Raw genomic sequence first — 24,643 nt, 5'->3', positions numbered from 1 at the left:
TTAACATGGGCTAGTGTCGGCTCATATACCCATTTACCTAACACCCTGTAGAATGGAAAAATAATCATCATAATCATCATAAATGTTCTGCAATCAGATAACTCATGAGATAAGACAATAGTTTAATTTTACTAAGTAAAGGTCCATTTATTAGAATCACTACCTATACCATTGCATTTCGAAGAAGTGAATTAACAATGAAAAAATATTCCCAATCTGATTGATATTACATACATCGATGATTTACTCATTTTTCCACCTGGATGCACTAAGCGCTAAACCGTTGTAGAAATCCTTGGCGTTTGCCCAACAGTGGACTGTGGACATCATTTGGCTGAAACGGACGAACAATATCAACTAACAATGTTAGAAGAGTGACCCTACTACATTATTCTCTCACTTTAACTATACTTATCGCCCGAGAAAGATCCCATTATGAAATGCGATACTCATTATGTTGTAGAAGCAATAAAGGACTTTATTATTATTATTCCTTTATTCATCTTACTTTCTTATTTTTAATTTTTTCTTTTTACAATGTAATTATTATCAAAAAACAAAAATACATTATAAAAACAAAAATCTTAAAAATAGTTAACCCGCTGGCAGCGGAGCAGGGCCCAGGCTACCGGTGGTCAGGGTCACAGGCTGAGGAACCTCCGGACAATGCGTGCCGTGCTGAGGATCACCGCCTTTTGAATCTGACCCTTGAGCCAACCATCTAGCGAGAGCTTCTTTAGATGTTGGTCGAAGCTCTTCGCTATTAGCCCGTTTGCCGAGACAACTATCGGGACAATGATCGTCGAGTCAACATCCCACATGGCGGTCACCTCGTGGGCCAAGTCAAGGTATTTGCTTTGTTTTTCCTTCTCGGCCTTCACGAGGTTTTCGTCATGCGGGATGGTGATGTCAACGAGCACTGTCCGACGTTGGGATCGGTCAACCACCACAATATCAGGTTTATTACAGACAATAGTCCTGTCTGTGATGATAGACCGATCCCAATAGAGCAATGCATGACCATTTTCAAGAACTGGCACCGGCTGGTACTGGTAATATGGCGACTCAGATTCAAGAAGGCCGTACTGAAGAGCAAGTTGCTGATGGATGATTCTGGCTACTAGGTTATGCCTGTGCAAATACTCACCGTTAGCAAGATGCGAACAACCAGAAATTATATGCCTGAGTGACTCTCCGGGACGGTGGCATGCTCGACAAATGTCGACCGTACCGTCCTTCAAGATATATTTTCGGTAGTTGTTCGTCATCATTACCTCGTCAGAAATTGCACAAGCAAAACCCTCGGTTTCCCCGAAGAGGTCACCGAAGCGTAGCCAGTTCACATCGGGACCTGTTAGGGCCCGATAGAACCTCCCGTGCAGCTCCTTGCTCTTCCATACGTCCTTCCGATCCGCGACGCTCAGTACCTTTGGCTTGCGCCAGTTCTCGTTCGCCAAGGAGAGCGGCGTGAGGCCTTTGTCAACTGCCACAACATCGCGATGCATTCCGCACTCATTTGTAAGGAAATAATCCCTGAGACTGCACACTTCACGGTTGTGGAGGTTCTTGGCATTTAGAAAGCCTCGACCTCCCCACTTCCGTGGAATGTAAAGTCTCATTACAGATGAGCGCGGATGTAACATGCGATGTTGTGTTAGCTGCTGACGTACCTTCCTATCCAGGGCGTCAAGCTCGGTCTGAGTCCATCTTAGTATGCCGAAGGAGTATATTAGTAGAGGCATCACCCAACCGTTGAAAGCTCTTGCTTTGTTGCCGCCAGACAAAAGGCTATTAAGAACTTTTGTCAGTCGGCTACAAAAGCGTTCTTTCACCGATTTTTTTATGTCTTCTACCGATATACCTAACGATTCTGACATACCAAGATACTTATAGGTCTCAGTTTCGGAGAGAGATTTGAGTGTCATTGTCTCAGAAAGTTGTAAATTCGGAGAATTCACAACTTTTCCCCGCTCTACATGTAAGACCGCACACTTGTCTACACCGAACTCCATCCTGATGGCGTTGCTAAATACCTGTGTGGTTTTTAGCAACTTCACCAGGTCTTGTCGTTTTGGTGCGAACAACTTGAGATCATCCATGTAGAGCAGGTGACTAATGACCTCACCCCCTCTTCGAAGCCGATAACCAAGCCCTGAATCCTTTAACAGAGTGCTAAGAGGATTCAGTGCTAGGCAGAACCATAAGGGACTCAAACTGTCACCCTGGAAAATGCCTCGCTCAATCCTTATGAAGTTCAATGGATCAGGAGACCTCTCACTACCACCTGGCTGCCTAAGGACTGTAGTCCACTGCCCCATGCATGAGCGTAAAAAGGATCTCAGAGTTGCATCAACCTTATACAACTCTAAAATCCTCTCCAGCCATGAATGAGGCACCGAATCATAGGCCTTCTTATAGTCAATCCAGGCAGCAGAGAGAGCTTTCCTGCTCCGCCGAACTTGTTGGCTAATGGTCATGTCTATGAGGAGGAGCTCTTTAGTACCACGAGACCCAACCTTACATCCATTCTGAGCAGGGGCCAAAATATTGTTCGCGACAATATGTGTGTTAATTTTTGTGGTCAGAATAGATGTAAGGAGCTTGTAGATGGTAGGCAAGCATGTGATTGGTCTGTAATTTTTTGGGTCCATGGTACTACCAGATTTGTAGAGCAAGGTGGTGACACCGGTAGTCATGAAGGCTGGAAGGGACCCGAGCTCGAGGGCTTCTTGAAATTGTGTTGCTAAGCGGTCATGTGAGCATCGAATCCATTTAATCCAAAAGTTGTGCAATCCGTCCGGTCCAGGGCTCTTCCAGTTCTGGGCCGTACTGATTGCACTACTAACGTCTTCGGGGTCTATAACAATAGACCCCATAGATTCGATGGTCTCACATTCACGCTCAATTACACGCATCCAATCACCCTCCGTATGTTCAACGGGCATCGACCAAATGCCACGCCAGAAATCAATCATGGTATTGACATCTGGCAGCTGCCCGTTGCTCACACGTTGATCAGATCCCTCCCATCCCCGGTACACCCTCCTCTGGTCACTTTGGAAGACGCGATTTTGCCAGTATCTGTTCACGCGTTCTTTATAGCGACGAATACGGTTTGCCCATGCATAGACTTTTTGCTTTAGGTAGTCAATGCGTTCTGTGACACATGCCATGTAGTCCTGAGGTAGAACGCCAGTCCCAGCAAAGGCTTGTGCCACAAAACGCATGACTCGGGGGCGATTATTGCCCCGTCTAAAACAAATTAGCTTTGCAATGAGAGTTCTGAATGCATTAATACGCCGCTCGATCCGTATTTGCCACGCGGGTGTCATCCCGGCAGGACGCGCTGCTCTGTCCGGGTCCGGGAACTGGACACCAGCAACACGACAAACCGCAATGGCACCACAATATAGGATCGAGTGGGTATCAAATAAATTTGCGCTAGTCTGCATATACGGGATTAACAATGCATTCAGAGCTCCCATTAACGCCAAATTACGTCTATGAGTGGGCAAACGCGGTAGTCGAGGCCTTGAATCTGTCGTGAACCGATACTGACCAATTGCGTCCTCCAAAGCCCTCCTCAATCGCTCACTCACCTGGTTACTTACACTACTCGGCAAATCCCCCTCATCAACACCAGAGGCTACCCCCGCCGCTTGTGGTGTCGATGGCGACACCGTAGGCGACGCCGGGGCAGGGGGCTCCGACATTAAGAGGGGGGTTGTCCGAGCAGGCATCGCCTCCAGGCGGAGTCGATCAAGTACAGACTGGTCCAACAGCCTGCACCGTTGAATAGCCCGCACTTGATCCGATAATCGTTGGGCAGAAACGGTGATGGTCGGCTCAAGGTTCTGAAACAAAGGTAGGATCCGATCACGATACGCAGTCAGGACGGTTCCCCCTTCTGTAGCCCCATAATAGGCGCGCATGCAGTTCTCATTCATGGTTTGAGTCCATCGCATGCGGCGCACTACACCACCGGTAGCGGGGGCCGTGCGCGAGGCAGGTTGCCTCGCTGACCCCAAGCGTGCCGGCAGCGGCGGACGTCCCCGTCGCGCAGGTCGTGGTGGCGGCGGCGGCGTCGTTGGCCCGCCCTCGTCGCTCGACGCGCCTGTGGCGGGGGGAGTTACAAACTCTTCGCCCGACGAAGAGCACGAGGACGATGACGAGGACAGGGCCGGAGGCGGTGGTGGGCGTGCGCGTAGTATCATAATCTGTCAGTTGATGAGGTTGACGTAACACATTATTCCGGTGTTGTATTCAACAAAGGTGATGTTCCACAAGCATCCCTTCCTCCTCGTCTCTTTCTCTTGCATCGGCAGCTCATTATCACTGATAATAACAGATAGCAGCTGATTCGAAGTATTCAGGGATACGTCACTTTGGTCCATCTTGCCTACTACACGAACACAATTCTGTCTATTTGATATGAATATTGATATTAATCTGCACAAACATAAATAAACTAAGAAATGACACAGCGTAAACAATATTTTAATAGTAAAATGTCCATATTTCCATAAAATGATTGAAGATAATTTGGAAACATGACATTACCGGGTGACAGATTTTTTTTATTATTATTATTATTATTATTAAAAGTTGTGAGACATCCTTCAGTCGGGGGACAAAACTTGCTAATTGAAGATACAGTACGTATTTTATTGTTTCTCAATGACACTTGGCAAGGAGAATCTTAATTAATATCGTGTTTTGTAGCTAATTTTGAAGGGTAACAGCTTTGGGAGACAGCGAGCGTGAGCGTTAAGAAATTCTATTGTCAATTTTATTTTAGTTAAAGAATAATTCAGATTCTTAGATTCCATTAGTACATACAGGTCGACCTAATAAAAGCATGTTAAAAAGAACTCTTGATGATGATAGATCGGCATAGAGTGCATAAAACAGATGTTTAGACAGAACTAAGTAAAAGGGACTAAAAAAAACAAAAAAAAAATAGATAGTAGAAAGCTAGAAGCTATTTTCGAATGGCCAAATGTTTTTTTAAGCGACAGTTTTACTCAAAAGTGACGTCACGCGATCACTGGAATGGAGGCCACGTACCGGAAAAGGCAGCGTGGGACGTCCACCTACAAGGTGGACTGACGACATCGTAAAGGTAGCAGGGAAGCGCTGGATGCAGGCTGCTACCAATCGATCAACGTGGAAAGCATTAGGGGAGGCCTATGTTCAGCAGTGGACGTCCTATGGCTGAAATGATGATGATGATGAATTATTCGATTATGAAAAAAATTAAAAAATATGAGTCTAATATTTTCTAATGATCTTTTTGACGGACTAAATAGAATTTCGATTTCATTACCCAGTCATCATCCCTATTCTGTCGTCCTGTCTATTAGCCGAGCAATTTTATTATTTCAATGCAAGACAAAATTATGCAACCGATGACAAAAAAGTAAGAAAAGTTGCAAAAAGCACTTCAAAGCCGAGTAATAACGCCCAAGTCGATAGAAAGTGGAAAGATAGTGGAGATTGTCGACAAAAAGTCGATATTGGCTGCTCTTTGTGCCTGTTTCTGTTTGTCGAGCTGCAATAGTCTCGCTGGGCAAACGCATAGTGCCCGTCACAAAGTAGATAGGAGCAGAAGACAATCTACATCATAGAGATTTAGAGAGATGCCAACTAATTGGCTGTGAAACCCAGTATCGCATTAGAAATTCATACACACAAAGTAATCAAAATAAAAACAATACGTCGCGAAGAGTGTTAATGTGAGAGAGTTTGAATGTGATCATTTTCCATTGCGGTGTCAGTACTCAACGTTCGAATAATCTTTAGTAGGTACTACGCCAGCAATGTAAACTGTTTACACATTTATCATCATTGCTGTCGCGAGCAATGTTTTCTGTTTTTGGGCATATTGCGGCAACGCTGGCCCCGCCCCCTTTTCACATCTCCTTTTATTCTGTGATCTGTGATCTAGATACAACCTGATCATCTACGATACGAGATCAACTACGCAACTCGCTGGAATACGACTCTCCTTCGCACCTCCCGTGTTCGCGTCCGTACCAGAGCGTCGATGTGACATCACGGCTGCCAGGTGCGCAGTTAACTTGATCGGGTAGTACAAAGTGCGCTCGGGTAACGCACACATAGAGAACGTTCACCGACACGATATCGCCAATAATTGTAAACCAGTCTAAACCAGTGGGTCTACAAAGTGCAAATTTAATCGCAAACCAGTCGAAATATGGTCGAAAAGCCTCTTTTGTATGACGGATTCGATTTTCGATACGATCTTGTCTAGGAGGGCAGTGCGACCGCGAATGCGTCCTCTTGAAACGCTTTTGTGTGCTTATGCAAAATGTAGTACCTATATACAGGATGATTGTCTTCTGTTACGATCTACTTTGTGCCGGCGTTATGCACTATGCCGGGCATTCTGCACTTAGTACAATGTCAGCTTTACCTGACAAAGCGGAAAAAGAACGTGCTGTGATCCATTGAGTGCAATTTTTTACCCAATGGGAAAGAATAATGAAGCGTGAGAACATGCAAGTTTAAAAATCGTTATCCTTTTTTTGTCTTCATCATCATCGTCATCATTTCAGCCATAGGACGTCCACTGCTGTTCATAGGCCTCCCCTAATGATTTCCGCAAGGACCATTTTTTTGTCATAGAAAAAATACCTTTAACTGCTTACTATAAAACAAAATAATATTACTTAAAAAACTATCAGTTCGAAACATCATAAAGCTTTGTATAAGTAAATACATGTGCCTTACTAACAAAAAGTATTTTAATGCTCATGGTAACCACGAGCACCTCTGTATCGCTAATTTTCGTACAACCTTCCTTTGAATTTCGCCACGAATCAAAAGTCTAACAGGTGATTTTTCCCGCCAATTTCCAGTATAATCAATAACGCCTCATCAGCCGCAATGTGTCGAGCCTTCAACGGCCCTCAGTCGCCATTTTGAACCGGGAGGGGGCGGCCAATATTGATGGCGCTATTGTACCTCCCGTTTTAACTAGATGCACTTTGTTCCCGTGAAACGTTGCGATTCCGCTGACGTGTGATGTGTTTCTCTTTAAAACCAATTTGCCTTGATCTTCCACGCCCTTCTGTCTGCACTTAACTTCCAATCAAGGAGGGCGCCTGCACGAATAGTGCCAGCTCAATTTTCATTGGACACGTTGTGCGTATTTGCTATTTGAGTCCCGCAGGCGCTTTGGTCTTATGCAAAGTCAGAATATGGTTGAGTTTTCTGTGATTTAAGGAAAGTAGCAAAATTGGAGAGCTATTATTTCGTGACTATTGAGAATGAGCTGTCGATGGTGACGTATTGTAGGCTTTTCACTGTTTCATTCGGACGGCATTCAGTAGACTTGACGGTTCAGATGGCGTTCTGCCAATCGAGATTAATTTACCGCCCGGGGTTAGGTGCTTATTTAAATTCAAATTGGATTCCAATCAAAGCTGTGGGAATACGAGCTTGTGGGAGGGTTTCTTTATTTTTATTAACTGTTAAGTTAGGGGAGTAGGTTTACTTTGGCTGTATTTTTATACGAGTATCTACTTAATTAGATTGCAATCTCCATCATGATTCATGATGGAAGAAATGTCGTTTTTATTTAAGGATGATTTTGGAAAAATATCCATTAATGTTGAAATGAAATATTTAACATATTGAACAGCTGTTAATTTATTTTGACAAGACTTAATTAAAACTACTTAATATGTCGATATAATCCAAGCTCGTAGATTTCAGTCGTCTAGTAAATTTTGAAACATTCTAGATATAATAGAATTTACTGTGTGTGATGGAATAAATTGTTTTACTTCTCTGAACAAAAGCGCACTCCTTGTATAGCATTCCTTCCATTTACCCCATAGAGACATGCCTTTGAAGCATGTCTTCGTACAAAATAAATTAATTTACTGTGAGTACATTACGAAGTTAGTAATCTTGTGTTTTTCCAGCGGAAGATGCTTTGGGTGCGGAGGTAGTTACAGCGTGTTTCAATAATATCGTCATTGGTGAATTCTAGTCCTCTTTTTTAAAAGGGTGCGTAGCGCGAATGTCTACACTTCACTGAAATTTACTTGAATAAAAAAAAGGAGAATTTAGAGAAGCAACGTGATTAAAAACGGAATATTAAGGTAGGTAATTACTATTCAGGTACCTACACATAGTTTTAACAGGCTTATATTTAATTTTATCATAATTCATAAAATTATTAATATACATTGAGATACAGTGGACGTCTTAGGGCTGAACCAAACGAACGAACATTGAGATGGAGCATAGGACTGAGGATGGAGGAGATTTATGTATACAAAAGTGTGGCATAAATTAAGATAAGTTTTTAAAAAAAAAAAAGTCAATGCCATTGAAGACCTTTAAAGAACTTTTGAGCATTTTTGTCGTTCTTCCCTTCAATAGTGAGTAAACAACTACCTTTTGTAGTCTCAGGGCATGTTTTTTCAACGCCATTATTACCCCGCTGCAAGTGTGGCCCCACCCAATTCATGTCCGCACTTACGCTTCCCTGTAAACGGTATTTTTTCTCCCTTTTTATTACCGTTTGCTTTTAGGCGCAATTTTATACCCCGCCTTGGAGGCAATTATGTGCAAGCGAGGTTCTGGAGAGTAGTTGGGAGCGTCTGATTTTACCACGAAGTAAGCGACGAGACAGGAGTTTAGTAAGATACTTTACTTAATTTTACCATATAAGAGAAATTCTGTCTGTTACGTTTTCACGCTTATGTTGCTGAACCAATTTTGGTAGAGAGATAGTTGAGACTTGGGACATGGAATATGGACTGGTTGAAAAATGGCAAAAACAATCTAAAATATGATCTAAGTAAGGGGATAAAGTTTCTACGGAAAATCTATCATATCGGCAAAATGAAAACACATTTTCACTGTAGGCAATATGTTATAGAACATAATTATTATGTCATAGAAACCTATCTTCTTCTAAAAATATCAATTTCAATTTAATGATAATCTCTGCGAATAAATTATTAATTAAAAGCGTAAAAGTTACTCTAGATTAAAATTAATTGGGATTTAATTAGTCTTATCGTATTATCGATATTTTTTATTTTCAATATCTACTTTATATTACTCCTAATTAGTAGAATATTAATTTTAATAAATCAGGATTAACGAGGCCTACTTTACTCTTTAAGCTGTGGACACACTGAGTGAGATAAAGATTTGTCACAAAAGAACATGTCGAAGTGTTGGTCGAGAACCATTCTCCCCCAACAGCTGTCAAATCAAATCAAATCAAATTTTATTTTGCGAACATGGGTATTACACGTAGGTGTTACAAGTCAAATTGTCGATGTAGAAAAGCTATCATCAATATCATCATCATCATAATTTCAGTCACAGGCAGGACTTCGTCCACTGCTAAAAATATGCCTCCCCCAATAAGTTTTAGAATGGCCGGTTGAAAACGTATTCCTGCAATCTTTGTGAGGTCATCTGTCCACCTTGCGGGTACACGTCCCACCCTGTACTTGGTAGCCTCAATACCAGAACCTTACTGCTCCCGGCCGTCAGTTCATTATGACTAACCCTTAATAATCCAGCAAAGAAATTTAAACCAGCATGATTGAGTCTGTCTTTGAAGATCCGAAAAGCTATTAACTAGTTAATTTAACCCTTAACTGGTATCGTAAATTGGACATACGTAACTGGTATCGTGGGGGCCGCGCGGCCCCCATACTATGTTTGCTTCCAGCAAGCATGTTTTACCCATATACTTGAATAAATGTTCATAAATGGTTTATATCAGGCTAGTTCTGCGTAATCATTTAGTTTTTATTTTATATTAACCTTCTTACGTATGTACTACAAGAGATTACATAGTAGTAAGAACTTTTTACGTAATATTTTTTTAACGATAAAAATATCCATGAAACCCATCGTTTCGAAATATATAACCAAAAATATTATTATTTTAATTAATCCATAATATGTGAACTTCATAATAAATAAAGTTTTATAGTAATGTTTTATAAAAAATAATTATCATTTCATAAAAATAAAAATGTAAATTTTATGATGGATTATGAGACCAATTGTATTTATTTTATCATCGCAGCTGGATTAACCAGGTCCTACAACATCTTCATCTTCACTCTATGTAGAAATAACTTGAGAATCAGAATCAATTTCCTCATTATCGACCGAAAAATGGTTACTAGGTCTTCACAATGACCTATAATTTTTTATCACTATATCCTTCTTCTGGCATGCTAATTTAGAATCAAAAACTTCGTTCTTAGGTATCTTCTATTGTTTTATCACTTAAAAGTCATGGCATCTTGAATCAATACCGAAAAATCAAAAAACATATAAAAATTACCACGAAAAAAACTAACGTAACTGGTATTGTGGGGGCCGCGCGGACCCCAACACGTGCATAACTTCGTCCTAGTGAATGATGCAGTGCTGAAACACCTGCACCAGACGCGAGTAGTGCCGTTATGAGAATACCAAAAATATTGGCTGCCCATGATGCGTAGCTTCTTAGAAATCAAAGAAAACGTCATGCGTGGGGGCCGCGCGGCCCCCACGATACCAGTTAAGGGTTAAGTATGGAAGTTTAAGAAAACAATGTTAGTAGATTTATACGTCATTTTGACGTCACTCAGTGTGCCCTAAACTCAACGAGGAGGGTCAGACCAACAGTCCAATTATAAAACTTCGCCAACGTCCCTAATTAGAAGTCCCGGATATTCTGACGATCAGCCTCCTTGCCTTATCGACCATATCTCAGTACTCACAAGGTTCACTTTTGTTTGGAAAATATCGCACTTCTGATGTACGGTCAGCAATCAGAATCAAAAGACAGATTAGACTTTCGGTTTTAAATTTTAAGGGAGGTTTTTGCTTGATTGGCAAAGGTAAGAAACTGTAATTGCTTTCGAATTAGAGAAATGGAAAAATCCAAAGTGAGTTTGAGGAGTGATTATCGCGGTTCCAAGAACGGTAAGTAATTAAACGGATTTTCCTCTCTTTTAGACGTAGGTGTCACTTGGAGTAATTACTTTGATGAAGTCGCAATTTTAGGGTGGAATTTTTGTACATTTTCCTCATTAATATTAGTTGTCGTCCTCATAATCTTTAGATTTAAAAGCGAAATACCACTCATTGATTAATCACGAAATTTCAGAAACTATAATACACCTACAAACTTGTAAGTGTATTATAGTTAATAATACTTGTAAGTGTAAGGTTCCTTATAAGGCGTGGGCATCCGCTAAGAACGGATTTCGAAACTCTACCCCTAAGAGGGTAAAACGGGCGTTGGAAGTTTGTATGAGAGTCCTATGTTTTCACGCGTACGAAGTCTCGGCACAGCTAGTCATAATAGGCATAACTTGATACAAATCCAAGTTTTGATTCAAGACTGATTTGGTTGAACCAATCACAAGACTACAAGACATACGCCGTATTCACAAACATTACTATGCGGTCTCACAGTGCGCGAGGACGCACATGATGACACCCGAACTAATCACAGAGCTCTATTCAACGCTGTGCGTTCGATTTGCTGCTTCAGAAGCAAGTATCGTTTGTGAATACGGGCGTTAATCATGGTCGTTCATAATTGTAGGATGGTTTAGATCTACTTGTTTTCACTTTCCTTTAACTCACCTCCACGTTTTATAAGATTTATACCTGTACCTAATCCTTCCTATGATAAATACCTTGAGAGTAAAGGGTAAATGATACGTAAATTTTGGTAACCCATCTTTCAGTGAGTATTACGCTAACAATAAAATTTGACAAATGGTGTCTTTTTATGAAGGGTAACGTTTGATCTATGAAGGAGACCAATAGTTTTGGGGCAGAAATATAGTTGTAATTTTTCAGGGATAATTGTCTAAATGCGAAACTGGAAGGGATGGTTGCCTAAAAGCGACACTACGTGAGTCGTCGATCCATCGAGTAGGTAGGCATCCTACTACACTACATGTACGTGGTCTCCACTTGAGCGAGCATCCATTTAGGTACTCCATTTTTCATCAGTTCTGTGACAGCGTGACTCTTAGGACTATTCAATAGAGGTAAGAACCGATGAGCATGAAGAAGGCTATTTAAATAATAGAAATTATTGGATAAATCAGTTTTTTCTGATTTTTTTTGTGATATTTAAGTATGTTATTGTTGTCACGTAACACGAAAAATCTTGAATTTGAGAAAAAAGACCTATTGAACCAGTTTTACATAAATTCTACTAGGCCTACCTATTTATTGTTTAATTGGAAAACTAACTATTTGTATTTTCATTTTCAATGCTTTTTTTGCAATTTTAATGTCTCCACAGAAGGCATTTTTTAAATTCTAATTCCAAAATACGTTAGACCCAACGACCAGAGACCAAAGCTTTGTTCCATAAACATAACCGGATTAGGCTTCCGCGCCAGCATCCGGCCAACAAAGCATCGCCACATCACGTCGTTAGTTCGCCGTTCCGCCACCGCGGCGCGGGCGCTGCACTCGCGTTTCCTCTTTCGCACAATTAAGTTTATTTATGGAAGTTTGCTTTGTTACATGTTGTGGAACAAGCGTGTTCGCTGTTTTTTGGTTTTTGAGGGTTCTTTAGAGATTTTGTGTGAATTTTATGCAAATTTTGGCGTTTATAAAACGATTAGACTGAAAAATGCTGCTACTTTTTTTTTCTGTTACTTTTGAGTTGATACGTCACTGTAGAAATCCCTCTTTTTCACCTATCCACTGCCAGCTCTTTGGTAGTTTGTTCATGATGACGTGTCTCCATTCTGAAACCCATAAATTTCACATCACATCATCTTCACGGGCCACAAGAGGTAGTTTAGGTACACCGACGATCTGGTGAAGGTCACGGGAATCACATGGATACGATCAGCGTAGGACCGGTCGTTATGGAAATCCTTGGGGCAACGGGACTATTCCCACCTATCGTTCCCACCACTGCAACTCCTGTGTAGCCAGGATCTACAGCTTGACCGCCATAAAAACCCAACCAATGAAGGTCAAGTTTGTGCCGCGGGAAAGTTAAACTGTCATTGGACCCGCAACGAAATTAATCAGAAGAACATAGGAGGAGTTCGAAATTAAGGTTCGACTTCCCTCAATTGCAAAGCGGATCACAGGTAACAAACAAAGGTTTCAACAAAACAAAATCCTTGGAGCAGGCCTTTGTCCAGCAATCGACGTCATTATTTGACTGAAACAAAGTTATTCACAAAGAAGTACAATGCTCACAGCTTGCTAGTGTGTCTGTACTATTTTAACAAACATAATTACGTCTAGAGCACTTACAGCAATATGGCTTGAGTCATTACTTGCAGCTCGAGCCGCTGTCGCTGCTAACGCGGACATTTACTTCCAGTTCATTGTTTATAAAGCAAAAGACACATGGTGATTTTATTTAAGAAAAAAATTGATACTTGAGGAAATCAACTGCCCCAGTTGGAACTTAATCTCACTTTAGAGCGAGTTTCCGATTTCCCAAGTTTTATATCGGCACCTACATGTTTGATTTAAATCAGTTGCATATTTAGCAAATTCAATGTCAGAATCTATAAATAAATCGATCCCGTCAAAAACAATACTTGTCAAAAAAACCAAGTCTCGCAACTACGTTGTTCTACGGTAAAAAGTTGTGAGATCCATGTAATACCAAGTCCAGGCCAGGAAATCTTTAACGTTTTACATAAATATATTGACTTGGCCATCGCATGAAAACACGTGTAAATTAAATTATTTAGTGCGATGGCCAAGTCAATAATTTATGTAAAACGTTAAAGATTTCCTGGCCTGGACTTGGTATTACATGGATCTCACAACTTTTTACCGTAGAACAACTTAGTTGCGAGACTTGGTTTTTTTGACAAGTATTGTTTTTGACGGGATCTCATTTCTTTTTGTATTTTGTAGACAGCTGTTATGTATCTAGAAAACTGGACCGAAATTGAAAAATTTTACTCGACTTGGCGGTTGCACTACCGTGCTCCCAAATATTTTAGTTTTTCCTTGATTCATACTCCAAACACTACTTATATTCCAAATTTGAAGCTTCTAGGTCTGCTAGAAGTGCCTTAGAATTTTGATGATCGGTGAGTCAGTCAGTCAGTGAGTGACAAAATTAAGAAACTTTGACCCGTTATAATTCTTAAACTACTGGTTCAAATTGAATGAAATTTGAAATATACCGTGTCTTTACAATGCCTGCATAGCTAATGAAAATTCAGCCTTCTAGTTTTATCCACAACGAAGTTACAGGCGGTCGAAAATGGCCTGAATTGCTTCGAGAAAAGGATGGTACGGCCGTGCCGCTTTTTTGCTCGACTTGGTGGGCGCACTGCCGTGCCCCCAGATATAAAATAAATAAATAAAAAAGTTTGTATCAATGACATGCGGATTTACAGTTTTACAACAGGTACATATTGAGAATGTCATTGTTATGGTAGGTACTTAGTATATTTAACGGCAATTATTGATTTTACACTAAACTTGCTTGATTGATTCCTGAGATGCAACAGAACAGATAGGCACCCCTCCTCTTTTAATAAAACTACTTACTAGTCTCAAAAAAGTAAGCTGGTAAAAAGAATATTGATAAATAAAGCTGAGTTGCACCACCTTATTTTTTTAACCGTAACAATAACAGAAACCGTTGCTTTTTGTATGGAGTTTGACAGATTTTTGACTTTTTCAAAGTTAAAGTAAGATGGTGCAACCCAGCCTTAGTCTTCTTTAATTACAAAATCAGAATGGCCTCAAAGATCTAAATGTGACTAAATAATCTTACAGAACAATAAAAAGCTCACCCTTCGTGGTTTAGCCCGTAGTCCAGTATGCACCAGCCTTAACAATGTTTTAATTTACTGTAGCAGAAACAGGCGAGGCGGTTTGCAAGTTTTTTGTCGACTTGGCTCTTAAATTATCGCCTTAATTTAGTTCTGCAATTATTAAACACGGCCGCGTAATTAAACTATGATTAAGAGCATTTTTTACACGGAAAAAAGTGTTTTCCGTCAGAACCGTGGTCGGTGTTAACTTTTGACGTAATTTATTCTGGGAATGTTTTATTTTTCTTGTGAAAAATTTTAATTAAGACCAGACTGTGCATTACATTAAGGCATTAATACCTCCGATACATCCCATTCTCTACCTATCATTCTGGCCTTTGCCAGAAATAAGAAATGATCTACTCACTGTCACAGTTCTGAAGAACCTGTAATTTAAAAAGTATACTGTAGTAAGAACTATTTTCGAATTTCTCTTGTTCTTCTGATTAATTTCATTGCGAGTCCAATGACAGTTTATCTTTCCCCCGGGACAAACTTGACCATCATTGGTTGGGTTTTTATTGGCGGTCAAGCTGTAGATCCTGCCTGGCAACACAGGAGTTGCAGTGGTGGGAATAGTCCCGTTTAGAACTTTATTTACATTGTTAGTTCAATAATAATTACATAAGTTGTAGATTGGGAGAGATAAGATAATGAAAACACTTTTGAGGGATGAACTCACCTCTAATCAGTAGGTACATTCTTCATATTTACACTCTCGACCTACTTCAGCAAGTTCAATCTTTGTCTTTATCCTTAAACCGATCTCAGGTTCATCCGCACGCCCCTTTAATTACTTTAGATTTACTTCGTTAAGATTTAAGACATTGCTTGAGCGAGTATCGTAAACTCAGAAGTAGTAAAAGGTGTAATGAAGACTGTCGTTGCGAGGGTTAGATCCGAGATAAATGGAGTTTAGATTTCGGATGATTAAAATGGGTTCGGAGAAAAATACGGGCTGATTTTTATTTGGAGTTATAATCAAAGGTAAATGTAGTGAATTTTCCTCGGCGTCTACATTTCGTCGGAATGGTAAAACAATTTAAGTAGAATTAATTTACTGCTGACGTAATTCATTAGTGATTTTTGTTTTAAATCGTCCGTTCTTTCTTTTCAACCAAATGACGTCAATGCTCGGAGTTTCCCTGCGTGATCGAATCAGAAATGAGGAGATCCGCAGGAGAACCAAAGTAACCGACATAGCTCGCAGAATTACTAAAATCAAGTGGCAGTGGGCGGGGCACATAGCTCGTAGAGACGATGGCCGTTGGGGCAGGAAAGTTCTCGAGTGGCGACCACGGGCTGGAAGACGTAGCGTGGGCAGGCCTCCTACTAGGTGGACCGACGATCTGGTAAAGGTCGCGGGAAGAGCCTGGATGCGGGCAGCGCAGGACCGTTCATTGTGGAAAACCTTGGGGGAGGCCTTTGTCCAGCAGTGGACGTCATTTGGCTGAAACGAACGAACGACGTCAACTGCTGGACAACTGGACAAATGCCTCTTCCAAGGATTTCCATAACGACCGATCCAGCGCTGCCCTCATTTAGGTACATCCCCTGCCTACACTAAGTCTTCCAGCCGGTGGTCACCACTCGAGAACTTTTCTGTCCAACGACTATGTGCCCCGCCTACTGCCACATGCTTCTGCAGTGCAGATCAAATCACCTGATGATGATGATGTATCTACGTCTCTACGAGCTATGTGTCCCGCCCACTGCCACTTGATTTCAGCAATTCTGCGAGCTATTTTATTTATTTTATTTTATTTTGTTCGAAAAACATACAGTGAAACATTAACAGACTAAAATAAAACAGACTATGTCGGTCACTTTGGTTCTCCTGCGGATCTCCTCATTTCTGATTCGATTACGCAGGGAAACTGCCGTTGGGGCAGAAAAGTTCTCGAGTGGCGACCACGGGCTGGAAGACGTAGCGTGGGCAGACCTCCTACTAGGTGGACCGACGATCTGGTAAAGGTAAATGCGGGCAGCGCAAGACCGTTCATTGTAGAAAACCTTGGGGGAGGCATTTGTCCAGCAGTGGACGTCATTTGAAACTGAAACTGAAACGAACGAACAAACGATTATGATGAAGATATTTAATATAATGTATATGTTATGGTAAATGTTAAAATTATGAATAATCGCCGGTTATTCTGAATAATTACCTCATGATTTGGTAAATGTGATTAATATGAGATCATTTATGTGTGTATTAACTAAATAGGCCTTAAGCTATTTTTCACTTTAAATCAAAACAATGTGTTATAGGCATTATGGCAAAGTAATGTTATGCAAAAAACATTCCAAACTCATTTTGCCAAATTATGTTAATATATGATATCAAAACGTTCAAAATGTGAGGCTGTACATGAGCGCTGTACACGAACCGGTGTTCTCTTTTATGGTATTTGTTAGTATTAAGGTTACATTATGAAATAATCACTGTTAAGTGTTATTAATTTTTCAATTTTACCAAGCCTGTCGGTAATTATTCATAATATCCGGCGATTATTCATAATTTTCAATTTATCACATTAACCGCGTTATACAAGTAACAGCATACTATTTTGTTGTTCAAAAACTGGAGATACCACAATAAAATCAATCCCAATTTCTTTATTTGCGTGATTTCAGGTATTCTAACATTTTCCCCAACGGAATTCGATCCCACAACTTACTAAGTAAACCACTAGGTCGGGTGTTTATTAATCCTTCAAAGTCCGCGAATCTAGACACAATAGATAATCAATTGTTATGACATTAATTAATGCCGTCTGGGACTCAATCGGTTAAAACATTTTTGCGTCGTCGTGAATTATTTTAGCTTATAACCTTGTACAAGGCAGTTAAATCCAATTACGGCGTTTTGCTCAGCTTAGCAAAAAGTAACGGATTCGGTAATTTGCGAGACTGTTCGTAGGTTGAGGATATAAAATAACACTATTTTTTAATTAGTGCAAAGGCTTTATTATATTACTAAAAACCAATAAAAATTAAAAACTTTGATATTATAATTCAATGTTAACTTTACAAAATTGTAGAGAGTCAGCTGGTGCGGCCTGTAAAACAAGTAGTCCTACTTAGGTTGCGCACGATGGAAAAAAAACTTAAGTCATTATCAATTTGGATCTTAAAAAGGTCTTTAGAAATGAATTCCTAATTAAACGGTTAAACTCTGATTTAATTTCAGTTTCATTTATTTACTTAATTGTTCTAAGATTATGATCAATATAAAATGACGATAATAGAAGAAGAAAACTTTGCAAAATTGCATTTCCACATCATTAGAATTTAATATCACACCCCAAGTCACTAAATAAGAATTCTCACAACCATAGATTCTCGGTGTGGCTTAGAAACCCAACTAACTCTAAAATAAATCATGGCGCCGACGACAAAGGCGCATAAAATGAACAGTAAATTTCACCGGAGAAATTTGAAATTGTACCAAAATGTACCAGGCAGTGATGTGCAGCTATCGAGGGTCATGATATCGATAGTTGACTTGAAAGCCATATTGCTAAGTGACCACAAAATAACCCATTAAGTTTGAAATATAAGAAAAGTGATGAAGAAGAAGATGAGAATTTAATCTAAGGTTTATTATAAATCTAGCTTCGGCTAGACTAGATTATATCCATAGTGTACTCTCGATAACTTTCAATAGCAGATATTTATTTTATACTTCTGTTTAGGTATTTACTACAATTAATAAGATTTTGCAAGGGCATTTTGGTAACTATCTTCTTAATAATGACTGACGAAACTCTACTCATTTAAGTTCTTAACAACTTTCATAGTAAGACACGGGTCTTAACGCGACGTTTAAATGAGTTACATTACGTACTCACGGCTTGACGTTTCGGCTGCGATGCTGCAGCCGTGGTCACAAGCAGACTTTAAATCTTATTAAACTTTCATAGTCCTTCGATATTATGATTTTAAGAGTTACCTAAGCTATCGATAAACTAATCTCTCGTCAACACTAGCACTAGAGATAAAACGGGCGGTAATATAGAGTACTTTATTTTATTGTCTGTATAAATGTTTACGGTCGAAGTTTTATAATTATAAAATATTAAATTTTGGTGAAGTGCTTGGAAATTGTGATACGAAATCAAGTTAAGGCACTTGTGATTGCAATAAAGTTACATCATGAAAATATATTCAGTTTTGTTTATTTGAATTTTACAGTTAAAGTGATTTCGTCGCAGCCTCTGAGTTTGAATAACATTGTAAAATTCAAAGCAAGTTTGTAATTTTATTGCTTTTGTACCTAAGGACAAAATTATTCAGAAGAATAAAAAGAATGAAATTGATAAAAATACATTTAATTTAAAAAGCAAATACTGACAATTTACATTACAACTTATATACCTATTTACAAAAGAAAGAAGATAGACTTGCTTTATAAGTAACAATTCTAGTCGTATTTACAGAAAACGTAATTATAAATTAAGTAGAAAAAATCGCTAGTAAAATATCCGACTAAACAACTACAAAACTTATTTCTAATGTCTGTTCTGAATCAATCACTGAGCGTTCACACCAAAATTGTCACTACCCTACAATCTTAGCCAGATTCGAAAAGTCTGGCCAGTTGTCATCGGTCTCATTGATCGCCGCTCTCTTCTCCGTTTTCATATCCTTCAGCATCGGAACGAAGCTTTTCTCCACTTTATCCGTTGTATCGTCTACCTTCACTTCTCCTCGATTCAGTTTCTGATACTTCACGATCAGCTCCAGCACTTCATGCTGCATGCTAAGCCTCTGTTCGTTGGTAAGATTCTTCATTGCATGCCCAACGTATTGCCCAAACACAAAATCCTCGCTCACTTGGTGCGTCAAGAACTCGCGTCCCAATTGCGTTAAGACATTTCTAACAAGATCTGTGGCTGAGGAGTTGGCTGGAGGTGCGGTGGTATTCTGCTTTGGTGAGTGCTTCCAATGGATCTTGTCGTATTTAGGTCTGAGAGGCGGAGGACCAACGGCGACTGAGACGACTTCGTCGTTTTCCATGTCTTCTTCGTCCAGCGGTTTTAAGTGACCTGAGGGCTGGAGAAGAAGAATTACTGGTACAGTAAGCTAAGAATGATCTCTTTACTCGACTGCGCCAGAAGAAAGGTCATAAATATGACTCTTCCTCTGGCGCAGTCGGAGGAGGTACGGAGGATTATTTTTTATACTTTTACTTAAGTTCACGTAAGATAAATGCTCACAGGAGAGGGTACTGCACTCTAAGTTTAATATTAGACTAAAAGACGTTTTTAAAATTAGTGATGTGATGAGTTAAATAGAGTTAAATTGATCTCTCGCAGCCTGGAGATAAGAATTTGATTTACTTAGCTTTATAAAGTATTGAATTTCCTAAGTTAAACTGAGAGAATTATCCTATGCAATAATAGACACGGTAATAATGGCCGACACCAATTAAATGTTAAAATGAAGTCGAATGAACATAAGCCTCGTACTTAACATTTCAAATACTTGGTGAAATAACTTATCGAACCATAAATGAATGTCGACATTTGCTCATTGTGTAGTGAATAAGTATTTGAGTAAACATCAATAGGCTTTATTAAGTGACTTGTTCTGAGAATTTTGGGAATTTCGTATTTTGTTTCAATAATAATATGTTCGCGAAATTATCGAAAGCAATATTATTTTCTTGCTCCTAAGTCCCAATTTGCTATCTTTTCAGATACAGATTTAGCTAGGAGCATCAATTCAATACAAATTCTTTGAAAAATAATTATAAACTTAAAAGAGACATAGTATGGATTTCAAGTAGTTATGTTGTAGGTCTAGGATATTAATCTGCCACTAAAATAATATCCAGAGATATAACAGCATTTCAGACGCCCTAGGACACTAACTGATGGTTATCCCAACTAGCCCAAAAGATCATCAGGCTGTAGTAAGTAGCCTCCCGCCCTTTAAAAATTACAGTGCATGAGATACATACAACCCACTGACAGAGACTGGCAGAAAACAGACGCATACATACCTACATAGAGTAGGAACCCCAAAAAATTACTATGCAACTATATTAGCAACTTTGTTCAGTTCAGTATTCTGAAAATCTTGTTTTATACTTTTTCAGCGTCGTTTTTTGTCGTAGTTGGGTTTTAGTTTTTTTACTTTTTATTATTTGTACTATTTTGGTGATAAAGTGTATTTGTGGCGCATAATATTACCAAAAGTTAAATTGATGAACTAATAAGTAGTAAAGAAGCTATGAACGAATAGATGTGAATTATATGCAATCAGCCCATGAATACAGGTAAAGTCACAAGCAAATGCTAGTAATATATATATATTCGAAATGTACAAGTAAAGCGCTTTCAAATGATACCAAACACGGCATATTTATCTTAACTTTATTTTTTTACTCTCTATGTTTTGTCCGCTAGAGGGCGCCACATTAGATTTTGTGAAAGCCCATGTAGCCTATAACCAGCGGACAATTAAGACGCTTATAATGATATGTCATTTGTCGAATTCTGATAAGTAGTTTAGAAGTTACGAGGGTACACATGAACATACATACATACATACATACATACATACATACATAGCCTGTCAAAATCATAACCCTCCTTTTGCTTTGCCGTAGTCGGGTAAAAAGTATAATATTAGGTTAGTATCTACCTTTTTCCTCAGTTGCGGAGGTTTCTGAGTGGTGTGTCGCTTCTTTGGCTCGCTACCACCAGTTGGCAGCATGTGCCTCTTGGTGTGGTAGTGTACCCCCCTTCTTAACCCTTCTCTTCTCTCTTCTTGAGATGGCTTCCATACTGCCTGTGAGTGAAAGTAAAAATTAACCATCACATGGTATATACAGGGTGTAAAATAAATAAGCAGTACTAGTACTACTTTAGGGCACGTGAGTAGGTATTTATTTATAACATGTAAAGTAATAAGAATTTCTTTCTTTCTTTCTTTCTAAAGAATCGAATTACAAAAGAATTTGGAAAAACGCGAATTTTGTTGGCCAAAAGTTTTTTAGGGAGTCCTAAGTACGCTATGTTTCCCATTCGTGGCCAACACATCACTCAAAGAGTTTCAGAAGTCAATAGTAAGTAAGTAGGTACCTACACTAAAATTAATGGAAATCTGTGATTGTTCTTTACGAGAAGTTAACCAATCACAGGCCTCATTGCATTTATGGATAGAAAACTTTTGAAGAAGATTTTTGTTTCACATCCAGGTCTAGTAATTTATCTGATAATATGGAATAAATAAAAATCAAGAGGACTTACGGTCACCACAGGAAGAATCACCACCAATAGCACTGACCACGTCTTCATGTCCATGCCGGTCTGTATCTCAGATGCAAATGTTTTCGTGTTTTCACATTTCTGAAAGAAGGCGGCCATTGTGGATTATTTACAAAATAACGCATTTTCAATGGCGAGACAAGTCAGTATCTGTGAATCGAGAAATAAACATGACTGTGAGAATTCTCGTATTGAGACAATAAGGTGTGATGTCATGAGATTCGAAGAACATAATGTTATTTCAAACTGATTTTATAAAAGTAAGTCGGTAATTTATGTTAATAATTTAATTCATCAAGGCAAAATTTTACAAATATTGTCGTAATATTCGCTCAGCTGCTAAAAGCGCGCCAAAACGTACCTAACGTACCTAATAGCATGCTACAGGATATTGCTTATTATGTTACAGGCAAAACTTATAACCAATCATGTGTTTTAACAGTAAAACATACAAAAACACCGCCTTTGATTTTATGTTTTAGAATAAAAACCTTTAATACCTAGTTACCAGGTTTTGCATTATTGCAACAAACCTCATAAATGAGAACCACTAAAACTAAATTACAAAACTTAGTTTCCACATCCAGCGAATAGTTCTCCGACAATTTTGAAAGTAGTGCCAAGTTGTATAAGGTAACTAGCCCAAATATAGTACTAGCCCCAAACGCATTTTCTTTTACAACTAAATTCTCGATGCTATTAAAACTTTGGCTCTGCGTTCCAATGGGTCCATTTACCCAATCGGGGACAGTAATGGTTGCTATTACCCCAATTCCCCGTAATCGAATGTCGATGTAGAGGCATCGAGGAACCAAACATCTGTTTAAAATGTAAAACCATAAAATGCTAATAGAAATTTACAGAACGCGTTAAACTTTTAAGTGGGGTCGTTTGTATTCTCACCGTGGTCCTTAAAACCAGGCAAGTTGACCCCGGGGAAAATGCGGAACTTCCCCTAGAGGGTCTGAATTTAAGTAGCAGATGGGGGGGTGGAGGTTTGAAGTGAGCTGGTCGGCTCATATATGGCGACGCACCGACGAACTTCTGAAAACAACTCCTTTCTCGATTTAATTAGATCCTGGCCTTAATTGAAAATATGTTCGGGCATTAAATACGCAAATAAATGGTATGTTCATATTGTGTTAGTTAGCAGAAAACATGGAATGATTAAACAAACACTTTTTTTTTACAGATTAAGCAGTTCCATCTCTAAACATCGGTAAGTTCATGCATTAATTACCAAATTATTATATTTGATGACTTTATTTTTAATGACTTTATTTATAGTACATACTTATAATAAAATACATAATGGTCTCACAATGCGCGTGGACGCACAGGGTGACACACGAACCCATCACAGAGCTCTATTCAACGCTGTGCGTGCGATTTGCTGCTTCACTTAAGCAAGCATCGTTCGTGAATACGGGTGAACACGTACTGATAATATCAGGAATATACACGTCGTGCTCATGATGTATTTTCATGATCACTAACATTTTCATTATACTCAACGAGATTTCAACCTTCCTAACGTTTTTTTGGCGTTACCATATTCTAAACAAAAACTACCTGATCAAAATTAAATTGCAGCTGTCATGACAGTTTCTTAACTTAAAGATTTTTTTGCTGTCTGTACGCCTCTCCTCCTTCATCATATGCGTAAGGGCATTAATTGCGTTATTTATTATGAGTAATATTTGCTATGAAGGCTTTAATATGGCGGCGCTCTTGGGAATAATTACTTAAATTAATTTAATAAAGCGTCTTAAACATGCGCTAGGCATTAACAGTAATTAGCTCTAAGCCTTTGATAGGATTTGACGTGAAATCATGGAGCAATTACAACTTTGATTTTGATTTTGAGTATTTTCTTCTAGAAAACGATAAGACTGCTTAAATTGTTCCATTACAATTTTTCCATTCCTTACAATGTCAAATTTATGTGACCTAAAGACTCTATTTACATACTTACCTATGACTGCCCAAGGTTTGCCAAGTCGGGGTGCAATGGTGAGGGACCTCCACGTGGTGCACCCCGGGCAACGTCCGTGTGATCTCTTCACGCGGGCGGCTGACTTCTCACCTGCGCGGCAGGTTGCGTCAATTCGGCGGGCCTGTCGGGCGACCCGTAACCCACAACGGAGTGGGCCGGGGGCCGTCGGGACATCTGTCCGGGCCGCGATGCTGGGAACATCTTAAAAATCCCCCTAATCCCAAGGTTCGGCGGGGGCCGATGGGATGAATACCTAGAGGGACTCTAGGTGCTACCCCGTCGTGGAGAGAGGGTGGGGCAGCTGCGCCCGAAAGCAGTTATTATGACATGAGCACGATGGAAAATAAACTACCCCAGGGAGGTACCGGCAATGCCGGAGAATCCTCTGCCGCCACGGCGGTCACGGCCCACGTATCTGGGGGGGCCGCGCAGTGCCTTGTGTCTTCACCGGCGACTAAGCCGAAGCAATGTACAGCCGTACGAACTGATTTTGACAGCCGGCTGCGGAACATGTTCGCAGCTAAGACCGTAAAGGACAC

The 24,643-nt window shown here is 39.6% G+C and overlaps 2 protein-coding genes across 2 annotated transcripts; both read right to left on the bottom strand.

The window, feature by feature from the left end:
• Positions 1 to 243: 243 nt before the first annotated feature.
• Positions 244 to 4,214, bottom strand: LOC135074861 (uncharacterized). The gene is made up of 3 exons (XM_063969243.1): positions 3,600 to 4,214; positions 820 to 3,179; positions 244 to 334 (listed from the first exon to the last, which is right to left on the bottom strand). Exons 1-3 carry the CDS (start codon positions 4,212 to 4,214, stop codon positions 244 to 246), a joined length of 3,066 nt encoding a protein of 1,021 aa, XP_063825313.1.
• Positions 4,215 to 19,210: 14,996 nt separating this feature from the next.
• On the bottom strand, positions 19,211 to 22,152 carry LOC135074728 (uncharacterized). Its single transcript, XM_063969100.1, has 3 exons — positions 22,091 to 22,152; positions 21,483 to 21,629; positions 19,211 to 19,886 (listed from the first exon to the last, which is right to left on the bottom strand). The coding sequence occupies exons 1-3, from the start codon at positions 22,142 to 22,144 to the stop codon at positions 19,392 to 19,394; spliced, it is 696 nt and encodes a 231-aa protein (XP_063825170.1). The 5' UTR covers positions 22,145 to 22,152; the 3' UTR covers positions 19,211 to 19,391.
• Positions 22,153 to 24,643: the final 2,491 nt, after the last annotated feature.

The sequence above is a fragment of the Ostrinia nubilalis genome, chromosome 9, assembly GCF_963855985.1.
Source record: "Ostrinia nubilalis chromosome 9, ilOstNubi1.1, whole genome shotgun sequence".
NCBI lineage: Eukaryota > Metazoa > Arthropoda > Insecta > Lepidoptera > Crambidae > Ostrinia > Ostrinia nubilalis.
Note: the sequence above shows the minus strand (reverse complement) of the source record. Positions and strands in the feature narration are given on the sequence as shown.

Bases quoted from the DNA above. Each gene is read 5' to 3' on its own strand.
- LOC135074861 (XM_063969243.1), bottom strand. From the start codon at position 4,214: ATGATACTACGCGCACGCCCACCACCGCCTCCGGCCCTGTCCTCGTCA. The intron at 3,180-3,599 runs GTGAGTGAGCGA...GTTCTACCTCAG, and splicing joins CGAGTAGTGTAAGTAACCAG to GACTACATGGCATGTGTCAC. The intron at 335-819 runs GTGGGATGTTGA...CGTCCGTTTCAG, and splicing joins GCCCACGAGGTGACCGCCAT to CCAAATGATGTCCACAGTCC.
- LOC135074728 (XM_063969100.1), bottom strand. From the start codon at position 22,144: ATGGACATGAAGACGTGGTCAGTGCTATTGGTGGTGATTCTTCCTGTG. The intron at 21,630-22,090 runs GTAAGTCCTCTT...TTTCACTCACAG, and splicing joins TGATTCTTCCTGTGGTGACC to GCAGTATGGAAGCCATCTCA. The intron at 19,887-21,482 runs GTAGATACTAAC...CTTCTTCTCCAG, and splicing joins CTCCGCAACTGAGGAAAAAG to CCCTCAGGTCACTTAAAACC.